The sequence below is a fragment of the Rhyacophila brunnea genome, unplaced genomic scaffold (assembly GCF_057557595.1).
Source record: "Rhyacophila brunnea isolate RB1 unplaced genomic scaffold, BYU_Rbru_1.0 scaffold_9, whole genome shotgun sequence".
In the NCBI taxonomy this organism is placed as follows: Eukaryota; Metazoa; Arthropoda; class Insecta; order Trichoptera; family Rhyacophilidae; genus Rhyacophila; species Rhyacophila brunnea.
The window spans coordinates 35147784-35175139 of NW_028233361.1; the positions used below are offsets into that span (position 1 = coordinate 35147784).

Genomic DNA, 27356 nt, shown 5'->3' on the forward strand with positions numbered 1-27356 from the left:
AGTCTTAGTTCAATAAACAACATATACGCATGACTAACAAAGTGTAATGTGCACTATTTATGGCAGATCTTAAGAGCCTACCTCCACCTTTCGCTACTGCTATTTATAGATGTCGCTAGTTTGCAGAGTTCAATACAAACTACGGAAATATACACCAATGTGCGACGTTTATGATAAAAATAATGATGCCTAATCAAGAACAATGATTGAATTAATTGAATATCTGTTAATTGTGCAAGGCTTAGAACTGATAAAAATACAAAATACCATAGCCAATAAACAGCATTATGTGTATGATAATCCAGAACGGCATTGAAATATTAAAAAAAAAACATGTAGAAGATACGGCTATCGATTCGAAACAAAGTCTTTACTATCACATAGTTTATTCTCCCTGTAAAAAATGTACGCTATTTAGAAAATATATTAAACGCAAATAAAAAAAAAACACGAAAGTATGTAACAAGTTTGATGCTAGGTAAAAAAATATACAGTATGACAAAACAGACTGATCTGCTCATAACAGAAGCAATAAGGAAGTGACATCAGCTGATGTCGATAGGTGGTGTGACCGTTGGTTTGGTATTGCCACTCCAATAAGGGATATCCGCAAAGGCACATTTAATCCCCACCTTGCCACTGATCGTGAACTGGATAATTTTGCTTTCGAACAGCCTTCTCAATGGGTTGACCCCAAGGCCTGAACAAAAACAATGCATAAGTGCGAGTGAGAAAGTATTCGGTATCCTTATAATCTCTGCGACACGCGCTAGAGTAAGATAAAAGGTTTACAGATCTGGGAGATGTTTTGCTACGGTGTAGCCGGCAAATCTTCGCTTATTGCATAACTAAGCGTCGATAACCGTGTTGCTAAAATTACCATTTCTTGTGTTGAACATAAAGTCAGTGGTAAATATTTTTAGTTAATTAAGTAGAAAAGATGGTTCTGTGTGTTGTATTAAAATATGGTAGCCGTACTGATAAGCAAGAAGATGGTATTACGTTTCATAGGTAAGTTGATACATGTTCGTGATAATTTATTTGTATATTATTATATATTTTAATATCAGTGACCTAGTGTTTCTTTAAAATAACTTAAAATATGGATATCTTCACCTAATGGTTGCATTTGACCGCTTAAAAATATCTACTATATAACGTAAAAAATAGATTATATTTTAATTCTGAGCGTCTAGTGCGAGCACTTTGGGCGAGCACTAGCGAAATGGTCTATGGTCTGAACATTTGTAGACAAATGCGTTCGCTCGCCCACAAACCAAACGCGGCTTCATTTAGCGATGCAACGGGTGGCGTCTAGATGTATCTATAGTCTATGGTTGACCCCTCTTCTCTGGGTATTCTACAATACTCAAGGCATGTGTCAGAGGATGACCTGTGTCACTCATTAAACGATGCATCCACCTAAGTTGCTTCGAGCTTCTGATACGCCTTGTCTAAAATACAATACAGCAGACGACACAGACGGACACTAATGAATGATCATTAGACAACGTTCATTCAACAGTCATCTGGAATCTGTGGATGCGACAGGTCGCAATGACTCGTAAGTGAGCACCCGTAGTTATAACTGCTAGTACTTAAAGTGCAGTGTCGGGGTATGAGGAACGCACCCGGAAAAGTACGGCGGGGTTCCGTAACGCGGCGAGAAGCTATAAACAGTAGGCGGGGTAAATGCGTAAGTCAGTGACACCCGGTTGATTGTGTTACCCCATCCGCTCCCGACGCCTTAAAACACAATAAATTATTGATATGGACCCCAAAACACAATAAATTATTGATATGGACCCCTATACCACTTTTCTGCGTGCTTGCCTGTGAACCAGGCATCACCCAAAACGAGTCAGTCTCTTGAGATCTGGGTAAATATATCTACATAAATGTAATATTGTGGAAACATACTAATAGAAACAATATGGTATTGTGAAAACGCAGCTACAATACAAAGCGATGAAAACTGTAGTATTTTGGATACATGAAACACACCAGTAGGTATCTACAGACAGTCCAATATAGATTATTCCACATTATAATAATATAATACCATGTCCTACAAATACAGGGAAGAACTCTGGGGAAAAGAGGTTTGTGCAGAAAATGAATATCATGGCTAAAAAAACCAAGAAAATGTCGGTCTTAAATGTGGAGAACACTGATGATTACCACAATTCATAGATGAGACGACGCTTCAAGTGTTAAACCAATTGTTGTAATTAAATATGTTTTTGCATGTCAAGTTTAAAGTTATATAATTGAAGTAGGTACCGATTGTTCGCCACTGTCATGGACTGGTGAAACATCAGCAGGCATTGAATAATGGCGAATTCTACGACTCATTTGTGAACAAAGTCAAGAATCAACAACCAAAAAAATAGCAATTAATCCGTTGCGGACAGAAGCAATTATATACGTAAACGTATGTATATATATATAAGGTGCATTGGGGTAATTCCGACAGAAATTTCTATGAGATGACTAGAGGTTATATATTTCGGTAAATTATTCAAAGTGTTTTATATTTACTGCCATTATTGTTTTACCTCTGTGTACTTAAAGAAAAGATGTATGATAAATATATATTAGATTCTTGAATATATAGTTGGTTTCTTTAAATTGAGAATTTGAAATATTGAGTAATTTTTTTTTGGCATTGGGGAAATTACGAACTATCTTGGGGTAATTCCGAAATTATTCAAAAGTTGATTTTATTGCACTTTGACCGAAGGTTTACCTTTCTTTTTCGACCGTAATTACTCCTTACACAAAATATCATCAATTTTGTTAATAGTATCCATAATCCTTAACTTTTGATACTATTAGTTCGGAATTACCCCAAAAAAAGATAGTGGTTCTCAACATTTCAGTTAAGAACTTAGGATTTAAGGGATTGTGGAACGGGATGGAGCAGAGCAGTTTTATTCCCGGATGTTACTACCAGTTTTGTTCCCACCGGTGACAAATAATGAGAAAAAATATCCCAATATGACACAAGTACCTACCACCTTAAATCAATAAAATAAAGACGAGGAAAATCAAAGAAAGTGATAATTTTTATAATGATAATTTGACTACCTTGATAGAACAATATTTTTTAAAAATATATCTTTTGTTTACTTACTGCTTTTTGCATAGCAAAATAAACTTTCTTCATACCCATAAAATTAAATTAGTCAACATTAAAAATGTTAAATCAAAGTCGGAACTTGTCTTTTTAATCATTTTCATCTACTTTTATGGCATAAACTTATAATTTATTCCTTCTAGCAAACTTAAAACTAAAATGCGGGCTACACTGTTAAAAAATTTAACAGAATTGCTTAAGACATGGTCTGAAAGCCTCACATATACATAATAATGATCTATTAGTTTGGTATGCAATCAGTCAAAATAAATTCTATCTTTATCATTACATAAGTAATATTCTTTTTCATCAGCACTTTTTTTTGTATATCTATCCTCTTCACTATTAATGACTCTGGAACGTTGTCACTATCTTTTCTTTTGATCGTAATAAAGGTTAGCTGCTGCTGTGGTCTCAATAGTTTTTTAAGAAGCTGATAGAGAAGTATGTTTCCTCATGTTTTATTATTTCTTCTTTGAACCCAATATAGTACCTCCATTTTTTCTGATTGAATATCTGACAAGCACTGAATCATTTAATTTGTAATTTTCCTTCATGGCAGGGTCCTTTTCTTGAGTTTTGTATACTATATCTTTATTTTTCAGTTTTAGTAGCAGTTGTTCATCTTTGTCTTTTTCTTTTGAGTCTTCTCTAGTTGTCATATTTTTTCCTTTTATAAAAACATCAACGTTGTTATTGTCATCTCTTTCAATGTGTCTTTTCTCTTCATTTTTTTGTCTGTTTTATTCGTTTGATTTTCTTTACCTTTACTTTTTTTGCGAACACCTTTACTCTTAGTACAGAGAGAATTTGAATCGTTGTTGGTGAGTATCTTTTCGTCAGTTAAACTTTCACCGTATTTCACATATTTTGTTTTTTTTTGTGACCTTGGTTCTTCCTTGTATATTTTTCTATCATCTTCAGAGTATTTATCCATCAATTCTTCAAAATCAAGATTATCTATAATATCAGCATTGCTATATTCGCTCATGATGTCGGATACACTAGTTATGCTGTTAAGTGGAGGCTGGCGTTACCGCACTTACCCAAGATTATAATAGGGCGTGCGATAGCTTCTTATTAGGACGACGCTAAATTTACTTACTTTAATATTAATTTAATTAAGTATATTATGTACATCTAAATTAGATATAATTTTAGTTTCTTTACAGATTGAGAATCACTGCCAATTACTATGAAAAAGTTAAGTGGGCTATTGCGGAATGAATATATATCGAAATAACCCCAAAGGGGTATTTCCGAAAAAAAATTAAAAACACAGCTAGGACGTTGTGTTCTCTAACCAATTCGTAAAAAACGATAACCTATCGTAAAAGCAATCACTTATTCAAATAACTTACCAGAATTCCGAGATATGTAAGTTGGGGTTATTACGAATCAGCAAAAATGGCGCGAAAAACACTTCTCCGAAAAAACTTGATGGTATGCACGCATTGTTGACACTAGCGACTAGCGACGACTTACGAGGCGATCACAATGAACATGGCTTCTAGACTAAATGTTGCAAACAGGAAAATATCGCTTCGATTGGTAGAATTTTTGAACTTTCGGAATATACCCATATTCGGAATTACCCCAATGCACCTTATACAAAAAGAACTATCACAAAACCTGCTAATGACCTGTTTTGTGCGAGGTATAATTAGATGATATTTATGATAATATCGTATATTATGATATACTGTTTTAATACGCCATAAAACAGCTCCTGAAAGACCTCAAGTAACAAAAAATCAAAATGACGTCCGTATTAAGAAAAAATCTCACGTCGATCACACAGTCATCAATCATCAGGTCAAATACGCTTGCTACGCAATGCAAAGATACAACTGGCAGCATTGAATACGTTCAGTGGGTCGCAAAGTGGACAACTTTATTTTTGTTGTGACAGTTGCACAGATTTAAATAGTTTATTGTAAAAAAGTGTATAATATCACATTGTCAATTATGGAGGAACATGACATTCGTATCTTATCATACAGGTGGTGGATGGTGACACCTATCATTATCAATGACACGTCATAGTTTCAGCGATATAGAAGAAAAAATATTATAGTAATTCACACATACGTATAGTATTTTTTCAAATATTAACACCTTTGTATGAGTTAAAAATTCGATTCACTCTAAACTAAAATCAGTTATAATTTAATTAGTGGCAGCTATCGAGAATTCTCGAGAAATAATGGTAAAAGTCAATTCTCGTTTCTCGAGATTTTTTTTCAGAAATTTCAAAAAATTCATTTCTCGAGAAATCATCAATGATTGATTATCTCTAGAATTCAAGAAATCCTACCAGAAATATACAGAAAAGTGAAATTCAGGAACAGTGTTACCAACAAAAAGGAAAAAAATGAATCGGTTTCCCGGAAGAACGCGACTACAACTCTGCTGGCATTCGAAAATAATAATAATTGTCAACAATTAAGCCGGATATAAAAAAAATATGTACACTCTGCTCAATCTATGTTGGCGTTTCTGTATTTTAACAAAGAACTTGGAGTATAAAATACAAGGGGCCTTATAGGTTATGTCTGTCATGACATTTGAAATTATTTACCAAACGCATGAAGCATTGTTATTAAGTTGGTAAACTCCATTAATATTACCATCGCTCACTTGCCATTCCGATTTACGCAAAATAGCTGACATTTTATGTTCATTGAGATTATTTACTCGAACGCCGTTATAAACGGTTTTACTCATATTTTACCGGATTTTTCAACATAATAATACAGCCATTTTCTAGTAGCAGTGGCTGCTTAACTACTCATCGTGATTGATTGTATTTGTATACGCCCTGCTAATAGCAGTAGTGTGAAGTTCTCTACATATGAACCTGCAGTGGGAAGTAACTTGTAGCTAACTTAATCAGTGGATCAGTCATCACTTTTTTTGCTTCAATTTTGTACATTTAGGCTCTATCTTTATAGTAGAAGGTTTTTTGACATATTTTTATTTTACAAAGAATCTAAGAGCGGAATGCAGAAACATTTGTCATAACTAAAATTTCCTTAGCAGAAAACACTAGGTATGCAGAAACATTGTCCTTAGTTAAGATCATTTCTATTGAAAATAATACCATATTTAAAAATTCTCTTTCCTATAGTTTAGGTAAATTATTTTATAATTGTTAAACGATGACAAAAATATGACAACTGCATTTTATAAATGCAATAACTATAAATACATATTAATATTTAATTATAATAATCTTATGTTTCCGTTATAAGTCATTATACGTGATTCCACAGGCACCGCAAGATATTTTTTTAACATGGTAACACTAGCGTCAAGTGTCATTCTATCATCTGGCATCTTGTATTTCTGCGGGCTGGCATATAAAAGTAAAATAATATTCTGCAAGTACATGCCAAACGAATTAACACTATCAATATCCATATTGAGATACATTGTTAAATGAATTTGAGTGTATGGACTGTTTTATAGACATGCAAATTTATTTTGACAGCAGCCTGCTGTCAGTGGTAAATGGTAATACAGAAGGGGGCGTGTTCATAACAAAAGTAGTCAATGGTTAAGGATTCCTTAACTCTATACTCAGTATAGTCTATAGTTAAGTCATACTTTTCGGCAACTTATCCTTAGGATCGAAATCCTGGATTCTGCATAGGGCTCTAATACTATAATTGTCATTATTTTATTCGTTCGTTTAATAATTAAAAATACTCCTGGCTGACGCCACTCTGGTAAAAAAAATATTATTATAATTATTGATTTATAAAGCAGTTTAAATCCTCCCATTATGTTAAAATTATATGGTAATTCTTCAACGTATGTATCGTATTTAATTACACATCGCACAATATTATCATTAATAGCTTTTTCACCCCACCATCTTGTCAGTTCACCGATTTTCCGAGCATGTGTAGGTGTGCAGTTTGCACGAATGAATGAGTATCTACCAATATTAGTTCGTATAATATATGAAAAACACTATATGCAGTGATACCAAATATCATAATGCCTAAATCCCCCATCAAAAATCATCCAATCGACAGAGTTGGGAATATAATGATAATATTATTGTAACTGTAAATGAGTCAAGACTAGACCAGGATGCACCGCGAAACAAACAAAAAGAAAGTACCGTTATCTGTTTCTGGGCGGACGAAGGGTCGAGAGTAGGTACAGCCAGAGTCAGTCGTTAACCTACCCCGAGCCTCGAACGTCGCCTCTAAAAATACAACTTGTCACCTTTTCGCGCCAAAGCGTGCGTTTACAAAATAATGTTGCTATTAATTAATTGTTACTACTTGTCAAGCGAAATATACTGACGTAATAAATACTTAATGTCCCTGAATCAGTGTTTTTAATAAGTGGAAAAGTGTAAATCAACACCCTACGTAAACCCTTACCCTTCAGCAGATACGAGCGGTGCCTAGAACTGTGAAATTGTTACAAGACAATCAATACCTACTAACTGTAAACATCATAGAAAAATATAATGAATGATAATTAGCGTCATGAGACTTATATCAGTATTCCAATACGATGATGGGTCAAAATTTACATATTATTATGGTTAATGTCACCTAAATAATGAACACATATATTTAACATTATAAATTGTATCTCTACTTCCAACGAAGACAACAATAAAATATTATACTCACAAAATACGCAAGCTGTCAATCAATTACAAGTATAATATACTTTACACATATTTTTGAAAAACTTAAGAATTAATTAATATAGCTGCATATTAGAAAATTATTCACCCACGACGGCCGCGCGGTTTAAGCGTCGGCCTATAGCGTCGTGGGTCCCGGGTTCGAATCCTGGGTCTGACAAGTACACATATTGTTTTTCAATTTGTGTATGAGTCAGAGTATGGACCTAATAAGTTGAGCAAGTGGCTGACATCCATTTCTCGTAAAAACAAAATTTATTAATACAAACCTCCACTCTGTGAAGGCCCATATTATGATCTTATTAGGATCGGACATGGTCGAAAAAAAAAAGTAAAAAAAAAATCCTAGATAAAAGAAATTGATGAAGAACTCACGTCTTTTACTGGCCGGGTGGGTGATCTTATTAGTTCACCTATCGACCCGTCTATGATCCATGCGGATGTGGATTGATAGCTCAACAGATAAGAGCACTCACCCGGACAGTGAAAAATGTGAGTTTGAACCCCAACCGGTTAAACTTTTTTTTCTATGCATACATAATAATGTAAAACGAATGTCGTCAAATAATAAAAAAAGATAGTACTTATGAATTTTATTGCAATGGAATCAATCAATCGAAAAAAAAATATTATTTCCTATTGAATTAATAATTTATGTAAATCCCGATAATAAAAATGTATTCTATATACTACAATTGTGTACACACTAATTGTCTAGATACCAATGAATTTATTGAAATTATAAGATTAATTAGTTTTTGTAATTAAGATGTAAGCGTGTACATGTGTAATTAATTACACTGATGTCAAATTTTAATACAAAAATAATACTTATCTCAAGCGATTTGTACCTATAAATAAAATAAAAGAAGATAACAGTATGACAAAAAAAATATAAGAATCAATACTATAAAAACAACAAAATTAGTCATATAATGTGATTGGGAGGTACATATTATTTTCTTCTCACTAATTTATTATAAGTAATTTCAATCTGCATTTTTTTTTAATATATTGTCTATTTTCAGCTGGGCCAAACTCAATATTATGCTTTCGCTGTCCCAGAGCTCTGCCAGAACCTTTTTATTTTTATACCACGGTAGGGTGACCGACAGTACCCTATCATTGACATCTAGTATCTAAAATATATTATGAACCACTTGAAAAAAACAATTGATTTTAATTAGTTGTAAAACAAGTATTGCCATATGCGTTTCAACGTTTTCCGTCCCACGGAGCCGGAAAAATACAAATAAGTGAGACGTGCAAGCATGTTGTTATTCGCATAGTTTCTCAAAACTTGGAACCAAATTAGACTGACTCGGGAACATAATAATATCCAAGCAACGTGCATAATATATTAAGAAAAGATATCTCATCAAATGGACAGTGTCGTTTTGGGGATTATATCAAAACCAGGGAACAGAAATAATGGGAACTGAAATACCTAACGGATAACTAATAATTGACTACTAACTTAGATTATAGAAAAATATTGATAGAGCTATTGCAAGTGTTTTTCGCTGAAAACATGACGAACTTTTTCACGCACTTGCCTCGCCCCCTCCACGACCCTTTCCTGGGTTGTTCGAAAATATGTGTGACTGTATGCGTGAACATTTGCTTGGCGTAGTGTTGCCAGATATCGAATATTTATTCCAATGTAATAATTTTACAAGCGATGTTTTTATAAATTATATTAATAACTACTAAACTAAACGGAAATAACTAATTGCACGTTTTTAATGTATGGTTCATTTTCGTAGGACACTCACGCATTCAAAACCCTGGGTCAAAATGTAGTGTATTATGGTTACATGTAAACTGCGCATAAAACATTTCACCGTGGCACAGTTCGCCGTGAGCTTTCTATCGGAAATAGATGACTGTATACTATACGGTCTCCAATTTTATTAGATTCAATATGAACATTAATTCAATTTTCATGGCTGATTTTGGCAAAATTCGTGAATTTAAGAATGAAAACCTAACCTAACAAATAATCCAGCATATCGGCTATTTTTAAAAATTGTTTGCTGCTTGCTTCCTATAAAGTGTAAACCGACAAGAACCGTGTTTTATTTAGACATGAATTTTATGTCAGTACCCAAAGAGGTTGGGCGGTCTTTAATATACGGTAATATAATATTTCCCATACAACATTTCACGGTGAAGTGTGACACGGCGAACTGCATACATGCAAATTTTCGGACACGATGTATGCCTATCGGAATTTTACATAATATAGGAGAAAAGGTAGTTTAAAACTTGGGGTTCTCATTTCACTAAAACAAAAACACTGTCATTTTACTTAGCAGGGCAATATTGTTGACCAGTGTTCATCAACAAACATATTTTGAAATGTAAAATGTGTTAGTAAGTATTAAACATTTTGAAGAAACCCTTAATTTCTAACAAACAAATAATAAAAACGTTCAGCTATTCGGTCATAGAAACAGAAATTTGTATTTAAAAACTAGTACCCAGCACGATGCTAAATAATAACATTCTGGAAAAAAATATACGCATATTGTACATTATAACTTTGAAGATTTTTCCTCATATTGGTAAATAGGTACTTAGTTTTTATAACGACGCCAAGGTCCAAGGAAATATTTTGTTTCATCTCCAAGTAATATTTATATAGTATAACAACAACATTATTCTGGCGTGTGCCTTAAAATTTCAATGATTTTAGCAATCTAATGTTAAAATGTTATGTAACTTCAAGGCAGGTATAATGTTTATCAATAAAAAAAATGCTTGACATTTGATTTTATTTTTGACTATTTAAGGAAATTTCATTATTTATATAATATTTTACTATGCAATAATTGCGAAAACTTCTAAACAAAACTAAAATCGACGTGTCATTGTTTACAGTTCACTAAATAAAATATTATTCTAAAATTCAATTGAAATTTGTTTTTTTTTAGAACACCGATCCTTTTTCACGACTTTTAACGAAGCGAAGTTATGAGTGAGAAACAAATTAAGACTGCTTACGGGTGACACTTTACCCAGGGGCGTTACTTGATTGAGTGAATAATTACAATCTATATATCCATACGCAAGGCCCACTAGAGTTAAGCCATGAAGCTATACCAGGGTAGCGAACCTATGGCACGCGTGCCACTAGTGCAGTGGTCGGCAAACTCATTAGTCAACAGAGCCAAATATCAACAGTACAGCCAAAGAGAGCCAAATTTCTTAAACTGAAATTTTATAATATTACGTACATTGTTTTTTTTTTATATAGAATTATTAATAACCATGTCCTTGCTTTTTCGTACAAGGTGGTTGTTAGTAATTTTGAACAATCACAAACACCCAGGCTTTGAGAAAAACACATAAATGTTTTTGTCATGACCGGGAATCGAACCCAGGAACTCTCGGGTGGAAGGCGAGCGCCTTACCCACTGCACCACGAGAGCCGCCCGTACATTGTTTATTAAGTTAATAAACTTTAGTTGACGATTTAAGCCTTAATTAAACTATAGGTACACTGAATAAAACTTGATATCATACATAATAACGATGTTATTTATTAATAAAAATTAAATTTTAAGTAAGATATCCATAGAATTTAATCATGACAATGAATGACAAACACTCAATGTGAATAATGGCCTTGCATCCCCTTCAAAAGTTTGGGTAAGTCAGGTTTGTATGTTGATGTTTTTAATTTTAAGCACGATTCCAGGTTCTGATCAATAAGACGACTTCTCAATTTATTCTTGATTTCCTCTCTTAGAAATCTCTTTACTAACCACAAAACATGCAATATTAACATTGTTGGAAGATTGTATTCAGTAATTAAATACAGAACATGATTTTTCTTGACTCTTCTAAAGTTCCTCAATTGCTTTCTTCCTTGCATCACCGACAGGATATTAAGTGCTACATAACGCGTATTTAGTTGTAAAGTGTCCCTCCAAATTTGACTTCATGTTATGCGCCAATTTTTCCCGACAAATAATACAGGTTGATAGGCCATTTAAGTTTTGAATAAACGCGAAAGTCTCGGTCCATTCAACTTTAAATTCACGATTTTCGTCATCCATTTTTCTTTGCTTCTTCGTTGTAGCCATGTCAAATAGGGCAGAGGGCATTTATAGCAGAGCCGCACTCAAGGGGCCAAAGAGCCACATGTGGCTCGCGAACCGCGATTTGCCGACCACTGCACTAGTGGCATGCAAGATGATTTTGCATGGCACGCGAATGTTATATTTTGAAGAGAAAAAACACACCTATAATAATAATAGATAAATCGCGTTGTATAAAAAATACCAGTTAAACACTCTTTATGAATAAGAATTACGTTTAATGTAAATGTATAATTGCATACGTCGTTTCTTAGGTTTTATGCGTCACATATAATATTATCGCACTAAACTGATCAGGCGGCGGGAGAAGCGGCGTCGCAAACCTCTGATTTTGATGAAATTAAAAAGTTTGAGACCACTGTAGCAAAAGAGAGTCACGTCTGGGGCCTTATGTTAGAACTTGCGAGTCCCAGTCGCCCGGTCGACATGACGTCATATGACATCATTGTGACGTACTACCGGAGTGATGATAGCATTCGAGAAAATAACTCTGCTCAAACACTGGCGTTATCCATTGTCCCCATACACAAATAGGTGTTTCAGCATGTCTGAGCCGTGTGCGTTGGGCGGCTTGCCTCGACCGTGTATTGGCTTACGTGTACGTCACAATTACGTCATGTCGTCGGGTGACTTAATGTCACAAGTTAGAACATAAGGCCCCTGATCGGAGAAATTCTGATGTCAATTTGTGCGTAAAGAACCAAACTACGTAATACAGTAACAAACAATTTCATTTATACACACAAAAATAGCTGTACCGAATAAGAAACAAAAAATGGTGGAGCTTTTTGTTGTAATTCTGACACAGTTTCAAAATTGGTGGACCGAAATGTAGAGCGTAATTAAAAAAATGTAATAAAACTATATGTATGCTATGTTCTGTGAGTGTTATCTAGAACATAATCATTTTTCAATAGTATTCTTAAAAACTATTTTTATCCATCAAAAACTGCTCAGCACGTCAAAAAGTCGAAAAATAATATTTCGGAAATTTTGACACGCGTACGTAAAAAGGTTCGCCATCCCTGCACTATACTGTAAATTTCGATCTTAGTGCTAGTTATTGGTCATACTTCGAGTGCAATATAGTAAACTGTTGGAGAAAATTATGATTGTTTCATAGTAGGACAGTTCGTCCCTTTTGAATACTCGACAACACAATGTTGTCAACATTGTTAATTCGTTGAAAATTGGTTTAAATTCCCTGGCAAACTATTTTTGTAAAACAGTAATTATTAACACTCTATCTGTTTATTTATTTCATCTATGAACTATAATACGAATATATGTATAATAGATATCATCCTTGCACCCTAACCGCATTAATAATAAGCCCGATCGCACATATAAATTCATCTCGACTGCAACTAAGTAAAAACTCCCAGCAATGTTGCAACGCACGACTCAAGACCACGGTGTGTCCATGTTATCTTGGGCCAAAACGAATGGTCGACCGTGTAGAGCAGCATCTGTGCATGCACGCATTCACGCCATGTGCGACAGTACATCAAGTTACACGTGTTTTGTGAATACCAACAAAATCACATCGACAAATTCGACGTGTTACCGAGACGAGTTTGTATGTGCAACCGGGTTTAGTTTCACATTCTCTAGGTACCTACTTTTGTTATTATATGGCTCCTTCACATCATATAGGTAAAACAAGCGTAGTAGATATTGTGGTGAAAATCATAATTAATCTTTTTTTACGATTATTTGGTTGGACGTGGTAAATTATATTATCAATAATGATCAAGCATTATATAATTCCTTATGGCCTCTCATCAGTCTCGCGGCTCTTCAGATTTATGACTTTGCAATATGCATTACGACGAACAATAAATATTATTGTAAAAATAAGTTTTTTTTTATTTTAACACATTGATCGTCAAAAGCTTTATTTGCGGTGTTGAGTCGAAGGTCGACCTCAGGCAAGGTAGGTAAATAATTACACATTATGACTCGCATATTATTGTGGCGATGAAGAATTGACACGCATATCCCTCAAAGTTATGATTGCTCCATGCGATAGGTTAAGTGCGACATAACTTAACCCAGGGGGGGGGGGGGAAACTGCGGCCCGCGGGCCGCATGTGGCCCGCCGGGTATTTTTTTGCGGCCCGCCATCATTAATTGTACTTCTGATTACGAATAATTTTTTTTTATATATTTTTTAAAAAATATAAAAATAGATTAAAATTTGAAGAATTTCTTGTTTCGTAAATGTATTATCTCAGTACATCTTCCTTGCGACTCGTCTCACACTATGTAACCACTATTTTCTACGTTGAACATCGATTTCAATAGATATTGAAAGTGTGCCGACAGAGCTACAACTTGATATTATTGATCTGCAGTGTGACACTGATTTAAGAGAATTGCATCGTCGTGAAGAAATCTCCAAATTTTACAATGCCCTTAATTCAGACAATTTCGACCAACTTAAAGATTATGAAAGAAAAATGTTCGTTATTTTTGGATCAACCTATATATGTGAACAAACATTTTCGATCATGAACCTCAATAAAAAATCTTTACGATCAAATATCTCCGATGCCCATTTAGAAGCAGCTTTGAGAATATCAACTACAAAATTAACACCTGAATTTTAAAAAAATGTTAAAAAAGGTAAGTACATCAGTTTCATTCTTCTCATTAATTTTTTGTAATGTTTATTTTTCGTGATAATAAATAGTGTATATCTAAAAATGGTATTTTACTTGCGGCCCGCCACTCATTTTTAATTCTTGAAGTTTGCCCCCCCCCCCCCCTGACTTAACCTAATCTGACTACATGTAATGAAAGACCATTGATTAAGTAGATAATTTATGTATTGTAATTTAATGAACTATTTTCCAGTGCTTTGGAGCGGAAACAGGACCTGGAACACGATCTAGATTTTTATTATTAATTTACTATTTTCTATTATAATATTAAATGGTATAAGACAATCAATGAAAGATGACATGCTGTCTGCAATTAGAATAACATTATAATTATAAAGTATCAATAACATTACAGAAATATATTGAAATACTAATCTTGGGGTCAGCTCTACGTGTAAGTAAGCTTTTAGGATTCATCATGCGACAAGCTAATCAACGACAAGAATCCAAAATGTCATACGTACACTATACTTAAGTCTCATTAGTGCGCAGCATTCTTGATTGATTATAGAAACGATGATCACGATCATTAAAAAATAATTTAGTTAGTTATGTTATGATAAGGCAGGTCCACAGTGAACTAATGTGTACCATGCAATTTTAACCAAGTATTCCTATCTCATTGCCATTTATGTTGAACTTTGATTCAGACATGTGGACTTTAATGCAAACAAACATTAAAAGTAAGTACTTACCTAGATAACTTGTTTCATGAAATATTTGACACTTCGATAGATAACAAAAAAAGTAAATATATACCTATGTGACGTGCTAAAATCTGAATTAACGATGCACATGGATATGTAGGTACTATGAATAATTATTACAGAATAAATAATTGTTCATGAAGTCATTCATTATGTACAGAGATGTTTTTTTCCTGGAGATATGTGAATAGTGATAAAAAAAAATCAAATATATTTTCCTTCAACTTGATCGAGTATACTTATCGAATGTAAGTAGGTACTCATTACATGATTAAACTTTAGAATAATTCTTGGCTATAGATTTCCTATTTATTTTATAAACTGAACATTGTGGCATAATATTGTTAGGGTGGCAAATTGCGCATAAGTACGGTGACCATACATTCTTCCCATAGATGTGAGTCCTTTATTTTTAGGGTGTTGTTCTTTTATTTCTATTGATTTTTCAAAAAACCCGCCATTGTCTTTATTTGGTTCTTTGCCGTATATAAAATCAAATTTAGAATACTTGCACACAGTCGTGAAAATACTATTAATGTCTACTTCATAACGAACAAATTCCAACGATTTTTCACGCAATTTAATCATTTTATGTTTTTATGTGAACAAGTAGTGATCGAAGGATTGTTCCCAATTAAGCGCTTTTCGCTGATTAACCTTGTGAATAATTTCTAATAACTTCGCTCAAAATCAAAATACGGCAAGAAGTTTGATGTATAGATGCCGTCAGGAATAATTCAAATTTTAGTTTTGACGTCCTCGTATCTGCTAATATTTTTTCTAGAATCTTACTAATACATAATATTATCAGAGATTTTGAAAACCATATATTTTCAATAAAACAAAATATTCTTCATTCTTAAATCTTATGTTTATTCAGTCTTGTGTGAAAAAATATTTCAGCTAACCCAGAATGATGATCTATCCGGAACTTGAATATTAAATTATATGGAAATTGTTCTACGCACAAAAACTTCCTTGTGTAGAAATATTTTCTATTGGGAAACAATATTATGAAGTCAAAACTTTTTTTTTCTATTTTAAGGCTAGTGTAGGAATACTTATCGATAATTTTGTTTCGGAATAATTAAGCAAGCATCGATTTTTATGTAATATGGTAATATTTGTTGAATAATATTACGTAGGTATAGCCACTTTGACATTGTTTTATTAAAAGTTAGTAATATACACAAGATAATGAATCAATTTGAATTAATTATTCATATCAAAATTATATCATAGCAGACTATAAGTAACTGAGCATACCTATGTGTATGTATTAGTTATTGTTATTATTATTGGGTAAATCAGTGATTCCCAACCGGGTTCCGCGGAACACTGAGGGTACAAAAGCATTATTTACCAACCCTACTGGCAATGACATCTCGTCATCCTAGGCAGATTGTGAGAGAAATATTTTAAGGGAGCAGCAGATTAAAGAAGGATTAGATACGAATAGAACAACTTTTGATGGTAGATTCCGTGGAGATTACAAAAGTTTCGCCTGCGACGCTAATATCCGGTGAATGTTTGTAGAGATATAATTTAGAATTTTAGACTTTTTATGGATACGTACATCCGTTTATGTTAACGTAATGAATAATATGAATGTAGATAATGAATTTTGACAACATTTGGGACATTTTGAGTGCTTATGGTCGACACTAGCGACACTAAGTGCGGTAGGTACTACCTAATAGTTCCCTCCAAACCAACCGCCCCGCACCACACTCTTAATCAACTGTATCACGAAGCCCTACGTTTGTTTATGAAGAATCAGCAGTTGTTTATGCATGGGAATATCTCAAGAGCAGATGCCAAAGACTGAGGTCGCCATACACTCAAGTGTGCTTTGACTGAGTTTACTGAGACATAATTTAATCAAAGTGCCCATGGGAGAGAGGAGAACGGAGAATTAACAAAAATAAAATGATTCTAATCAATTTACATACTTAATATAATATGTAAAAATAAAGCTTAACCAATACGGACAAACTAAACTGGTAGGTACTACAAGACTTTTTTTATAATTCATCCAGGCTGGGGTTACGCGAAAATTTATAAAATGTCTCAGGGGTTACGCCGATATAAAAATGTTAAGAATCACTGGGGTAGATAGACTAATTATTAGCTTCATATTTTTCTTATAAAATTATTTACTCATATTATCAATTGAATTATTATAATTCATTCTTTATGAAAAGACCCAGTGACGTCCCGTGGGGGTAGGCAGATTGATCGTCGCTTGGGGGCGGCAGTTACACAAAGGCGGCAAATCGAGAAGAATCATTTGGTAGATATAGAAAGCGACATAAACTTAGTAATAACGGAAATCTTTCCATTAAAAAAATCAGCTCACTAGTTGGAAACAAAATATATTAATTAGGTAAGTAGGTACTATAAAAGTTTTAACAGGAGTTTATTTTTTGTCGGGTTCGTGATGTCTAGTTTACTTCCGTTGTCTTTGGACGTCGCGTTCTTGGCGAACAGCAATGACATGTGAATACCTAATTTAAAATTTATCCAAATATGTTTGCCAGTCACTCGTGATTTTTGAAGTTGTCAGGTATATTTTTAAATGTATCTATCTGAAACCATAGACTCACAATATTGTCTATTGAAGCAGAGATGGCATTTAAATTAGATTTAGTGGTATACCTATATCTTATAATAATGTATCCATACAACACATTTCTTAGATATTTAAGTCATTAAAGGATGATAAAAAGTACTGTATAAAAAATGTGGCGGCATTTTGGCACTGCCTAGGGGCGGCATTTTCTCTAGGGACGTCACTGAAAAGACCAATGACACAATTATTATAAAGTGCAAAAGACGACTGTGTAATGATCATAATCGAAAGCCATTAAGCTAGACATACGATTTTATTTCTAAATTTGGACAAAATAAAGTCTCTCAAGGCAGTGCATCGTATGTACGATTTGACAACAAAATGTGTCAAGTACAGATTTCGTAACAAAAGTGTCAATCCACGTATGAATCTATTCATAACAGTAATTCCTAAAACCAAAAAGCCGAAGTCCATGGCCATGAAGCGGCTGAATAGTAGCCTAATCTTAAATTCCGTATTCCTAGAAGCGTTCCTTTTTGGACATATAACCAGCGCTCGAAATGGAATATTTTACGAACCGGAACGTTCGATAATTTTCAGAAAATATTAACATACATAGTTATCTAATTTAATGTGTATTTTGTAAAAATAAGTGTTGGATTTTTTGTTGTATAGCCTATCTATTTCGGATGGTCAAATTAGTTTTTCCACGAGACGAAGCGATAATATTGGGGATTTCCCGAACCTGAACGGCAATCTGGTGCACTCCGGTTCATTTCGAGCCCTGCATATGACACATTGGTTCGCTCTCAGATACATATTAATAATTTTTTTTAATAAAAAAGTAATTCCGCATAATATTCCATAATTTTAATAATGCAATATTATTTAAGGCGCCGATGCACAGTCGCGATGGTAAAAATAAGTCTGTTCTTACCTTATCGCAAATATGACGCATATAGTCTAATACGTATGACTTAATTTCCCTACCTGTCTCCCGAAAATGGAGGAAGCCTTGTCTAGTTTGATTTTAAAATTTGAGAAACTACACGGTGAACAACAGGTCATCCATCGTACTAATTGGTATATTCTTTAGAGCGACGGGAATTGAAAGCCGCTGGATTAATATAATAATTATTATTGTATTGAACAGGAAAAAAAACAAAAATAAAACTTGAAAAATATTACTTACTTTGATTTCAACTATTCGTACCTAGGTACATAATTATAGCTGATGTGAACATGTTTGATAAATCTTTTGTATTTTTATTTTTTATCAAAACAGCCGTGGTCTGTGTTTGTTTATTTCATCCAACATTAGACCTTCGATCGTCATTTCAGGCTTACTTGGCACATACCGGGTAATCTGGAATATTTATTACTACTCCATAAATCGAGTACCTACTCAGACAATTTCACGCGTGGACAGATTCGCAGGCTTATTAAAAAAACCTATTGCCTAACCACTACAGATAACAGCTAATATAAATCGCTTTGACATTACAAAATAGCAGCTGTGAACTGATCGATTTATTGCATGTAGAATAACGTATCATACATTCGATTTGGAGCATCTCCTTTATGATGTCTAAGAGGTAATTCGAGTTTTATAGCTAATTAAAGCCTGTGATTTTTCGACTTTCAAGTACCTATGCTCGAATTCAAGAATATTCCCGAGAATCTCGACAATTTTCGATAAATACTTATCTATATTTCTTTTTGTAACTCATGTAGATCACAACCACTACAGCTAATTGGACGAGCTACAATATGAGCTAGTAGATGTTTATTATATTTAATCCAGTTGTGAATAATGCAGCATCCATATAACAAATAAATAGTGAAAAATCGTGGATTTAACATATCTATAACGTTTTTCGTATGCGCTCAATAATATTGTCAACATGTAAGTATCGTCTAATCACTAATGTATGTATTTTTAGAATATTGACCCATGTAGATAATGATAGTTTAATAATTAACTAGGGCAACACCAGGTGGAAACTAATATGAATATCTATTTTGGATTTTACATAACCCAGAATAGCATTTATTAGTAGCTATAATAATTATTGTGCCATAGACGAAATTGATATAGACTCAAAACATATACATTTAGAATTTAATTTGATGGTTTTTAAACTATTGCAAAATATTAAATATTCAATATTAAATGCTACCTCGATCAGTGTGGTTAATATAACAATCTAGATGTTAAAAGAACCATCAATACGATTAAATCGGTAGCGAGGTTCCTTAAGGGACGCTCTCTAATTATTATTCGAAGAAATCAAAAAAAAAATTGGCATTCGATTCGCATTTAAAACTTAAACTTTAAACTTTAAAACCTGAGGTTTTATCTGTAAACAAATTATTACACCGAGGAGCATACAAGCCTGTCACAAAATATCAACAAATAAGACGTCGGTATGTTTACGTAAAATGCAATATATTAACGTTAATTGTATGGTATTTTCAGAGCATAAGCCTGGACATTCCTTAAACGTCGTAGATAATCTATTTGTATAATTTTAAAGCCTTATTATTGTTTATATTTTTTTTAACATTTGATGACTGCATAAAGTATTTGTATTATATAAAATAGTATTCTTTTAAACCTCTCGATCTAATGTTTTAGAATATAGTCATATTTCAGTACATCCATGTGCAAGAGCAAGTGGTGTTAATATTTTTTAGTTTTATTAATTTGTAACGCATTTATAAAACCATTAGTAAAATTTATGTTGAAATGTCAATGTTAATGATTTAATGATATAGTGAAATATTTACGATAAAAAATTATATTTATAATCTCTGTGATCCTAAATTTTACAAGAATTAGGCATTTTATTATTCAAAAAATGGGCACGATTAACACATTTGAAGATAATTCTAAAGATACTGATTATAAGCTATGTATTTGACCATTTAAATGTGATAAAACATCCTACGAATAATGATTTTTTTATAATAATTATTGACCTAAGAATAAGGTACGAGGGTGGGTCAATAATTCCTTAGAAAAAAGCATTAAAACAGTTTTTATTTTTGGATTTTTTTTTAATTTCTCAACATAATCTCCTTGGAGCTCAATACACTTGGTTAGACGTTTCTCAATTTTTTTTAAACCGTCAGAAAAATAAGTTTTCGGGAGGTCCTCAAAATAAGCATTTGTCCGATCGATGACTTCTTCATTTGAAAAAAAACGTTGTCCACTTAGCCATTTTTTTAAGTTTGGGAAAAGGAAAAAGTCACTGGGGGCTAAATCTGGCGAATACGGTGGGTGGTCGACCAATTCGAACTTCAATTCTTCAATTTTAGCCATTGATCGTAAACATGTGTGAACACGGGCATTGTCCTAATGAAAGAGGATTTTTTTCCTGTTTAAATGAGGCCGTTTTTCTTCAATTTTGTTTTTTAGCTGGTCCAATAAAGATGCATAATAATCCCCTGTTATTGTTTTTCCTTTTTCCAAATAGTCAACGAAAATAATTCCACGTGCATCCCAAAACACAGTAGCCATAACCTTACCAGCTGATTTTACGGTTTTCGCCTTCTTTGGACATGGTTCGCCTTTCGAAATCCACTGCTTTGACTGTTCTTTCGTCTCGGGAGTATAGTGGTGTATCCATGTTTCATCTACAGTCACAAAGCGACGAAAAAATTCATCTGGATTGCGTTGCATGAGCGACAACAGGGCTTTAGAGGCCACCACCCTATTGCGTTTATTGTCGACTGTGAGCAAACGCGGCACCCATCTTGCAGAAACTTTTTTCATGCCCAATTTGTCATGTAAAATAGAAATGACGCTACCTTTTGAGATCCCTGTAACCTCAATTATCTCACTCAACTTTAATCTTCGGTCACTTAACACCATATCGTGGATTTTATTGATCATTTCTGGTGTAGTCACCTCTACAGGACGTCCTGAGCGTGGTTCATCCTTTGTTGATGTACGACCACGTTTAAATTCATTTAACCAGTTATAAATAGTTGCAAGTGAAGGAGCAGATGTGCCGTGAACTAAATCCAACTCATTTTTTATTTCCTTTGCTGTTAACCCTTTTATATTAAAATGTTTAATAACAGCTCTAAACTCAATTTTCTCCATTTTTGTAAACAAGCAATTTTTTTTTTAAATGTACGAGAAACACACAACAACCCGACCAATCTGATTGAAACTTCGCAGCATACTGAATCGGTAGTGCCGCTGCATGAAAACAAACCGCTTACAGTACTAGTCGCGCCACCTGTCGGCTTTTCTAAGGACTTATTGACCCACCCTCGTAGTATTTTTTTTAAATACGCCATTTCTATTGGCATTTCCCAGTGGTTAAGCTACCGCTAAGCCGTAGCCATAAATTGACAAACGATAACTGAAGTAGGGAGTAAGATCATGTAAACGCGCGTGTTTGAACATGTAGGTACCGAACCGAAGTTTTTTTCGGTTAGGTACATGTTCAACTCGAATAATTCAAAATTCTAAAATAGATAATACTCAGATTCGTAATGTCAAATATTTTTCGTGGTGCAACAAAGTGGTTGTTTTTTAATATCGAACTGAGTGTGTAATAGACGATAGTAATGTGTAATTAACCGTGTCCTACGAAGAGGACGGCACCACAGCAAGAAAAAAACAAACGGATTGATCTACGACTATGCAATAAAATAATTACATTGGTAACACAATAAACAAGGTCAGAGATATTTATATCAGTTACAATTTTCAGTTCCCTTTCTTTTTATTTGAATTTATAAACCACAAATCATTATAATAATAAGATCAGATAAATATATAGATATAGTATACTTGTTATAATTGCGTATTACAATAATACCTCGTTAATATTGAGAACCGATTGGGGCAACACTCAGTCATTCCGAACCAGGTTTCCTCGAGAATATTGCAAAAATGTTGTTTTGCCTATTAATAGGACAATGAATTTTTTTAAAGTTTAGCTTGGTTAGATATTTGCAGGATGGATATTATTGAATACTTGAACACAAATCAAATTATTTTTCTATTTAATGAATCATACATTACATTTAAGAATGCAACATTCTTTATTGAACCAACATAATAATATTAGTGATTTTAAAATTTAATTCACGGTATTAACAATATTAAATTGTATTTAATGGAATTTGAAATAACACCGCAAATGAATCATTGTTACGATAATTCGGAGTGATTATGTGTTGTATCAGTAGCTTAATCGGTAAATCTCATCATCTTGATTGCTATATAAATGGATTCAAGTTGCATTCAGTACTAACATAAAAAAAATCAACGATTTTTTCTAATACATATCTGAGGTTATTACAACTAAGTATAAAATAATTGTGTTGTAATAAATAAAGTGAAAATGGTTGGGTATCACTTTGCTACAGTGACAATTAGTATTGTATTTCATTAAAAATACCACTCTAATTCTTGTATCACAATTCACAAACAATTTCATTGGCACTCCTAAATTATGATATTTAATGAATATTCATTTTCATGTGCATTATAATAGAAAATATAGCTTCAGAAATGGCCAGACACATGCATATATTATTATGTTTGTGGTCATGTTAAAATATGGCAAGCTGAGTATAGATTTAGAAGGTAGGTACGTAAGAAATACACATAAAAGGTACGCAGAATTGAGTGCATCAATTTGGTCATCCATCAAGTGCCCCCCCCCCCCCCCCCCCCCCCCCCCGTCGATAGCATTATTATTTTACATATTTAATTATGAATGAAAAATAAATTGTTCTTACGATAACAACAAACTGCCAATAAACCCAACTAGAGTATCCTCCACCTAACTTTGTCATTTGGAATAGATTTTTTTGAATTAAAACGTGAGTAAACCAATCAAGTGCATGGAATTTACTAATAGAATTATACGGTTGCGTATACACACAAATCTTGTCACTGTATACAATGGCAAGGTTACGTGGAGGATACTCTACATACTCAGTTCAAAATTTACCTTCTTATGATGATCACAGAAAAGTTGTATTAATTATATATGTTTTAAAATCATATTTAGACATAATAAATAAATAACTTTTTTACAAATAATTATAATATTAATATAAATTAAATTATCACTTACACTGTAACCTGCTTCGAACTGTGTCCAAAGGGTAAAATGTAGCCATGCCGACAACGCTTCCCTACAAATAAAATAATTAAGTACATACATGTCAGCAAAAAAATGGTAATTAAATTATAGCTTTAGAAAGTTACGAAATATATAGTCTTTGCACTATATTTTTCAATTGCATATAGGTATCTACTTAAGTAGATTTCATATAAAGCAAACAGAACTGGTGCTGATCATTTAAAAACTTGTTTTATTTCCTATACTTCACTAAATTGAACCAATAAAATATAGCTATCTTTTTAATATAGTCTTAAAGCTTTTTTTATACATCTACATACTTATATCTGGAATTAATATTTATTTAAGTTATCTCTTAATGTAACTAGGTACCAACCCAACTTGTAAAATCAATTATATTTGTAACATAATAAGTTTTATTATTTGATAGTTTAGTACCTACTTAATAATAAATTTATTGGAGATAATCAAGTCATATAACAGATACTTAATACATTAAATTGTATCAATTCTTATCACAGATAAAGAAATAACTCTACTATATTTTTATATTATTAAGGTAGGAAAGTTGTACCCATAACAGAAACAATAATCTCGAATTTTGTTTCATTTGGATTATCCTGATATGGTTAGTATAATAAATACTGTTATGATTAGAAATTATAGTGGAAATAGATTATTATTATAATATCTGGGTATAATACACATTGTGTACAATGATGGATAAACCACTTGAATACCTACACCTATGCACTTCTTATCTCATCCATTCTTAATTGGCTTAATATGCTTCTTGCATATTAACAATAATATACATTATACTTTTCCATTAGTAAATACGTAGTTTGTTTTTATATGAAAATGAACTGCAATCTTACTTCTAATTGCGAGATTTGATATTATCAGCATAAAAAAGAGGTTAAATTAAATAATTGAATCTTGACATTTCAGATTAATGTCATTACATATCTTAGATATATATGAAAATAATGATAAACAATTGTGTTTGTCATTAATTATCGAATACCATTTGCGCAAAAACAATAAATTACTTGAAATATAATACATATTATACTTAATTAAAGATTTTTCTTACCGTTGCTCCGGCAATGGCATGAACCAGGGTTTCATAACTCAGCAAACCCTTATTCGAAGTCATTTTGAATATTTTTAATTTATCAAATTCATTTATGAGACTACACAACTGCGTACGCAGACATTATATCCCCACACAACAATATCGAGAACTGTCAAATTTATTCATTTTCATTTAAAATCACGGCATGTCAAATTCTGTCGATACTTCGGAGGGGATAAATGGTGTTGCCAACTGTCGTTGACAAAAATATTAAACTATTATTTAGGGAAATAAAAAAACTATTTGGCAACCCGATGCAATATTAATTTGAGAAAAATGAATAGGTACCTAGGTATTAAAGGTATTGGACTCCTCCGTAGGTATCGACCTTTTAAGCCTTCCCCAAACCAAAGCGAATATTCGCAGCGAATTCGCAACGCCCTCGCTGTCGCTGTCGCTACCGCTTGGATTTGATGCGAATTTCGCGTTTGGCCCCACACCAAAGCGTCAGTGACGCAGCCATAAACTAAATAATTTTATTTACGCGCCAGATTTAAAATTGTAAATAATATTAATATTTTACGCCAAATATTCTATAATTTTTATGAATTAAATATGAAAAATATACGTACACTATAGCGCTTTCAGAATTGCTACAACTTTTACCCACTTTGCGTAAAGTGTATTTTAATTATCTGAAACAAGGTGGCAGCATTGGATGCAGCCATAGACTAAATACATATACGAATGTCAAAGTGACAGTTGTGTGTTGACAAAATGTACACGTCTTCTGAATGCTTATTACACGCTTACACGCTGAAGATATAATGAGATGGCGTGCGACAAATTACATCGACATTTAATATAACCTTACTTTATGACAGGGCAAGATTGCCATGGCTCATAGGTAAGATAGATTTACTCAGTTTCATAACTGCACATATTATAAATAAGCATTTACCATGAAGGGTTAACAGGATTTGAAGGTAATATGCTATTGAAATAACATGTCTCCGTTATTTGAATTGTAGGTTTTGACTATTTTGCGTTTCTACGCAGAGGGAGCGTACCAAAAACGGGTAGGCCAAGTCTTCTGCGCAATGAGCCAGGCATCAGTAAGCAGATGCATAGGAAACGTGTCCGATGCTACTCGTATAATAGCAGTGCTTAGTAATACTTACATACAGTCGCCATACAGCGCTGACAGTCTTTAGTGTTGTGTTGATACCCTCTGATCAATTTATACAATATTACAATGTACATGTCATGTAACTAGAGTAACTGCGCATAGACACAAGTAAATTACCTACTCAATAAGAATTTAACGGGAATATTATTTTGTGTCGGTAAAAATATTTTTTAATTTCAGACTTCAAGAAAGGGCAGGTTTCCCGAAAATCATTGGGTGCATTAACTGCACCCATGTGCAAATATACCCGTCATACTTGGAGACTTTCAAAAATGAGCGCAGGAAATTTTCTGTAAATGTAAAATTCGTAATAAAATCTATGTTGTTGATACATTCATATTCATTACGTATAATATCATAACATGACATTTATTTTTATGCAGGTATCTGACATGGACATTCTGGCAGTGAGTGCCAGATTTCCTTTGAGTGTTTATGACCAATTCATATTTAATGGATCGTTGGTAAAAACTGAAATGAAACATCTACAGAACGACAAGAATTGGGAATTTTGTTCTATTAGGGAAGTATGTTAAACTTTACTTTACTATGGCAGTACCAGTAACAAATATTTTTGTTTGGTTTATATTCATCCGTATTTTGTATAGGTACTTCAAAGGAATCAAAATTTTGCATAAAACAGTTTTTTAATTATTTAAATCCTGATTTCTAATATTTTTACAACTTTCAGTCGAAAACATATTCAAATTAACAGACTGTGTATATTGAAATCATTCTAGTGCCACCATAGGCCAGCCAGACTCACTACACGGCTGCCCGCTGTTTGACCAGGGATGTGATTGAGTGTTTTTGGATAATGGACCACACCAGATCGCATAGCTACAGCAACAAGTGCAAGACCAACCGTGGCTATACATACAGTATACATGTATATATTAAATATAATTTATGTATATTTATTTATGGCTTATACACCGAAACAAAATATGTCACTTAACTGTACTTGAATATTTTTGCAGGATCATTCAATAAAAAATACTTGGTTTAGGTTAAGAAAGTTTTAATAATCATTTTTGCACAGAATACAAGAAAAATATTTATATAATTATTAGAATTACAATGAGCTTTAAAAGTAACACGATATTGT

General features: G+C 33.0%; 2 protein-coding genes across 6 annotated transcripts in view; one reads left to right on the plus strand and one right to left on the minus strand.

The window, feature by feature from the left end:
• The window catches only part of PMP34 (Peroxisomal Membrane Protein 34), a 43852-nt gene extending 18622 nt beyond the window's left edge, over nt 1-25230 (minus strand). Inside the window, exons 1-2 of the mRNA XM_085959564.1 lie at nt 25078-25230; nt 23973-24033 (exon numbers count right to left, since the gene is read on the minus strand). Coding sequence (XP_085815690.1) covers nt 23973-24033; nt 25078-25140 — 124 coding nt within the window. The 5' untranslated portion in view covers nt 25141-25230. The remainder of the gene's footprint in view (nt 1-23972; nt 24034-25077) is intronic.
• Nucleotides 25231-25820: 590 nt separating this feature from the next.
• LOC147063549 (uncharacterized) lies at nt 25821-27254 on the plus strand. 5 transcript variants are annotated; one of them, XR_015072106.1, is made up of 4 exons: nt 25821-26045; nt 26429-26540; nt 26632-26775; nt 26989-27239. XR_015072106.1 is itself a non-coding variant. In XM_085959655.1 (4 exons), exons 1-4 carry the CDS (start codon nt 25956-25958, stop codon nt 27034-27036), a joined length of 321 nt encoding a protein of 106 aa, XP_085815781.1. In that variant the 5' UTR covers nt 25821-25955; the 3' UTR covers nt 27037-27254. The 5 variants fall into 5 exon arrangements, 2 of the variants coding, with proteins under 2 accessions (XP_085815781.1, XP_085815782.1); XM_085959655.1 differs by having other exon boundaries at nt 25821-25966; nt 26429-26546; nt 26989-27254; XM_085959656.1 differs by having other exon boundaries at nt 25821-25966; nt 26989-27237.
• The last annotated feature ends 102 nt before the right edge of the window (nt 27255-27356 follow it).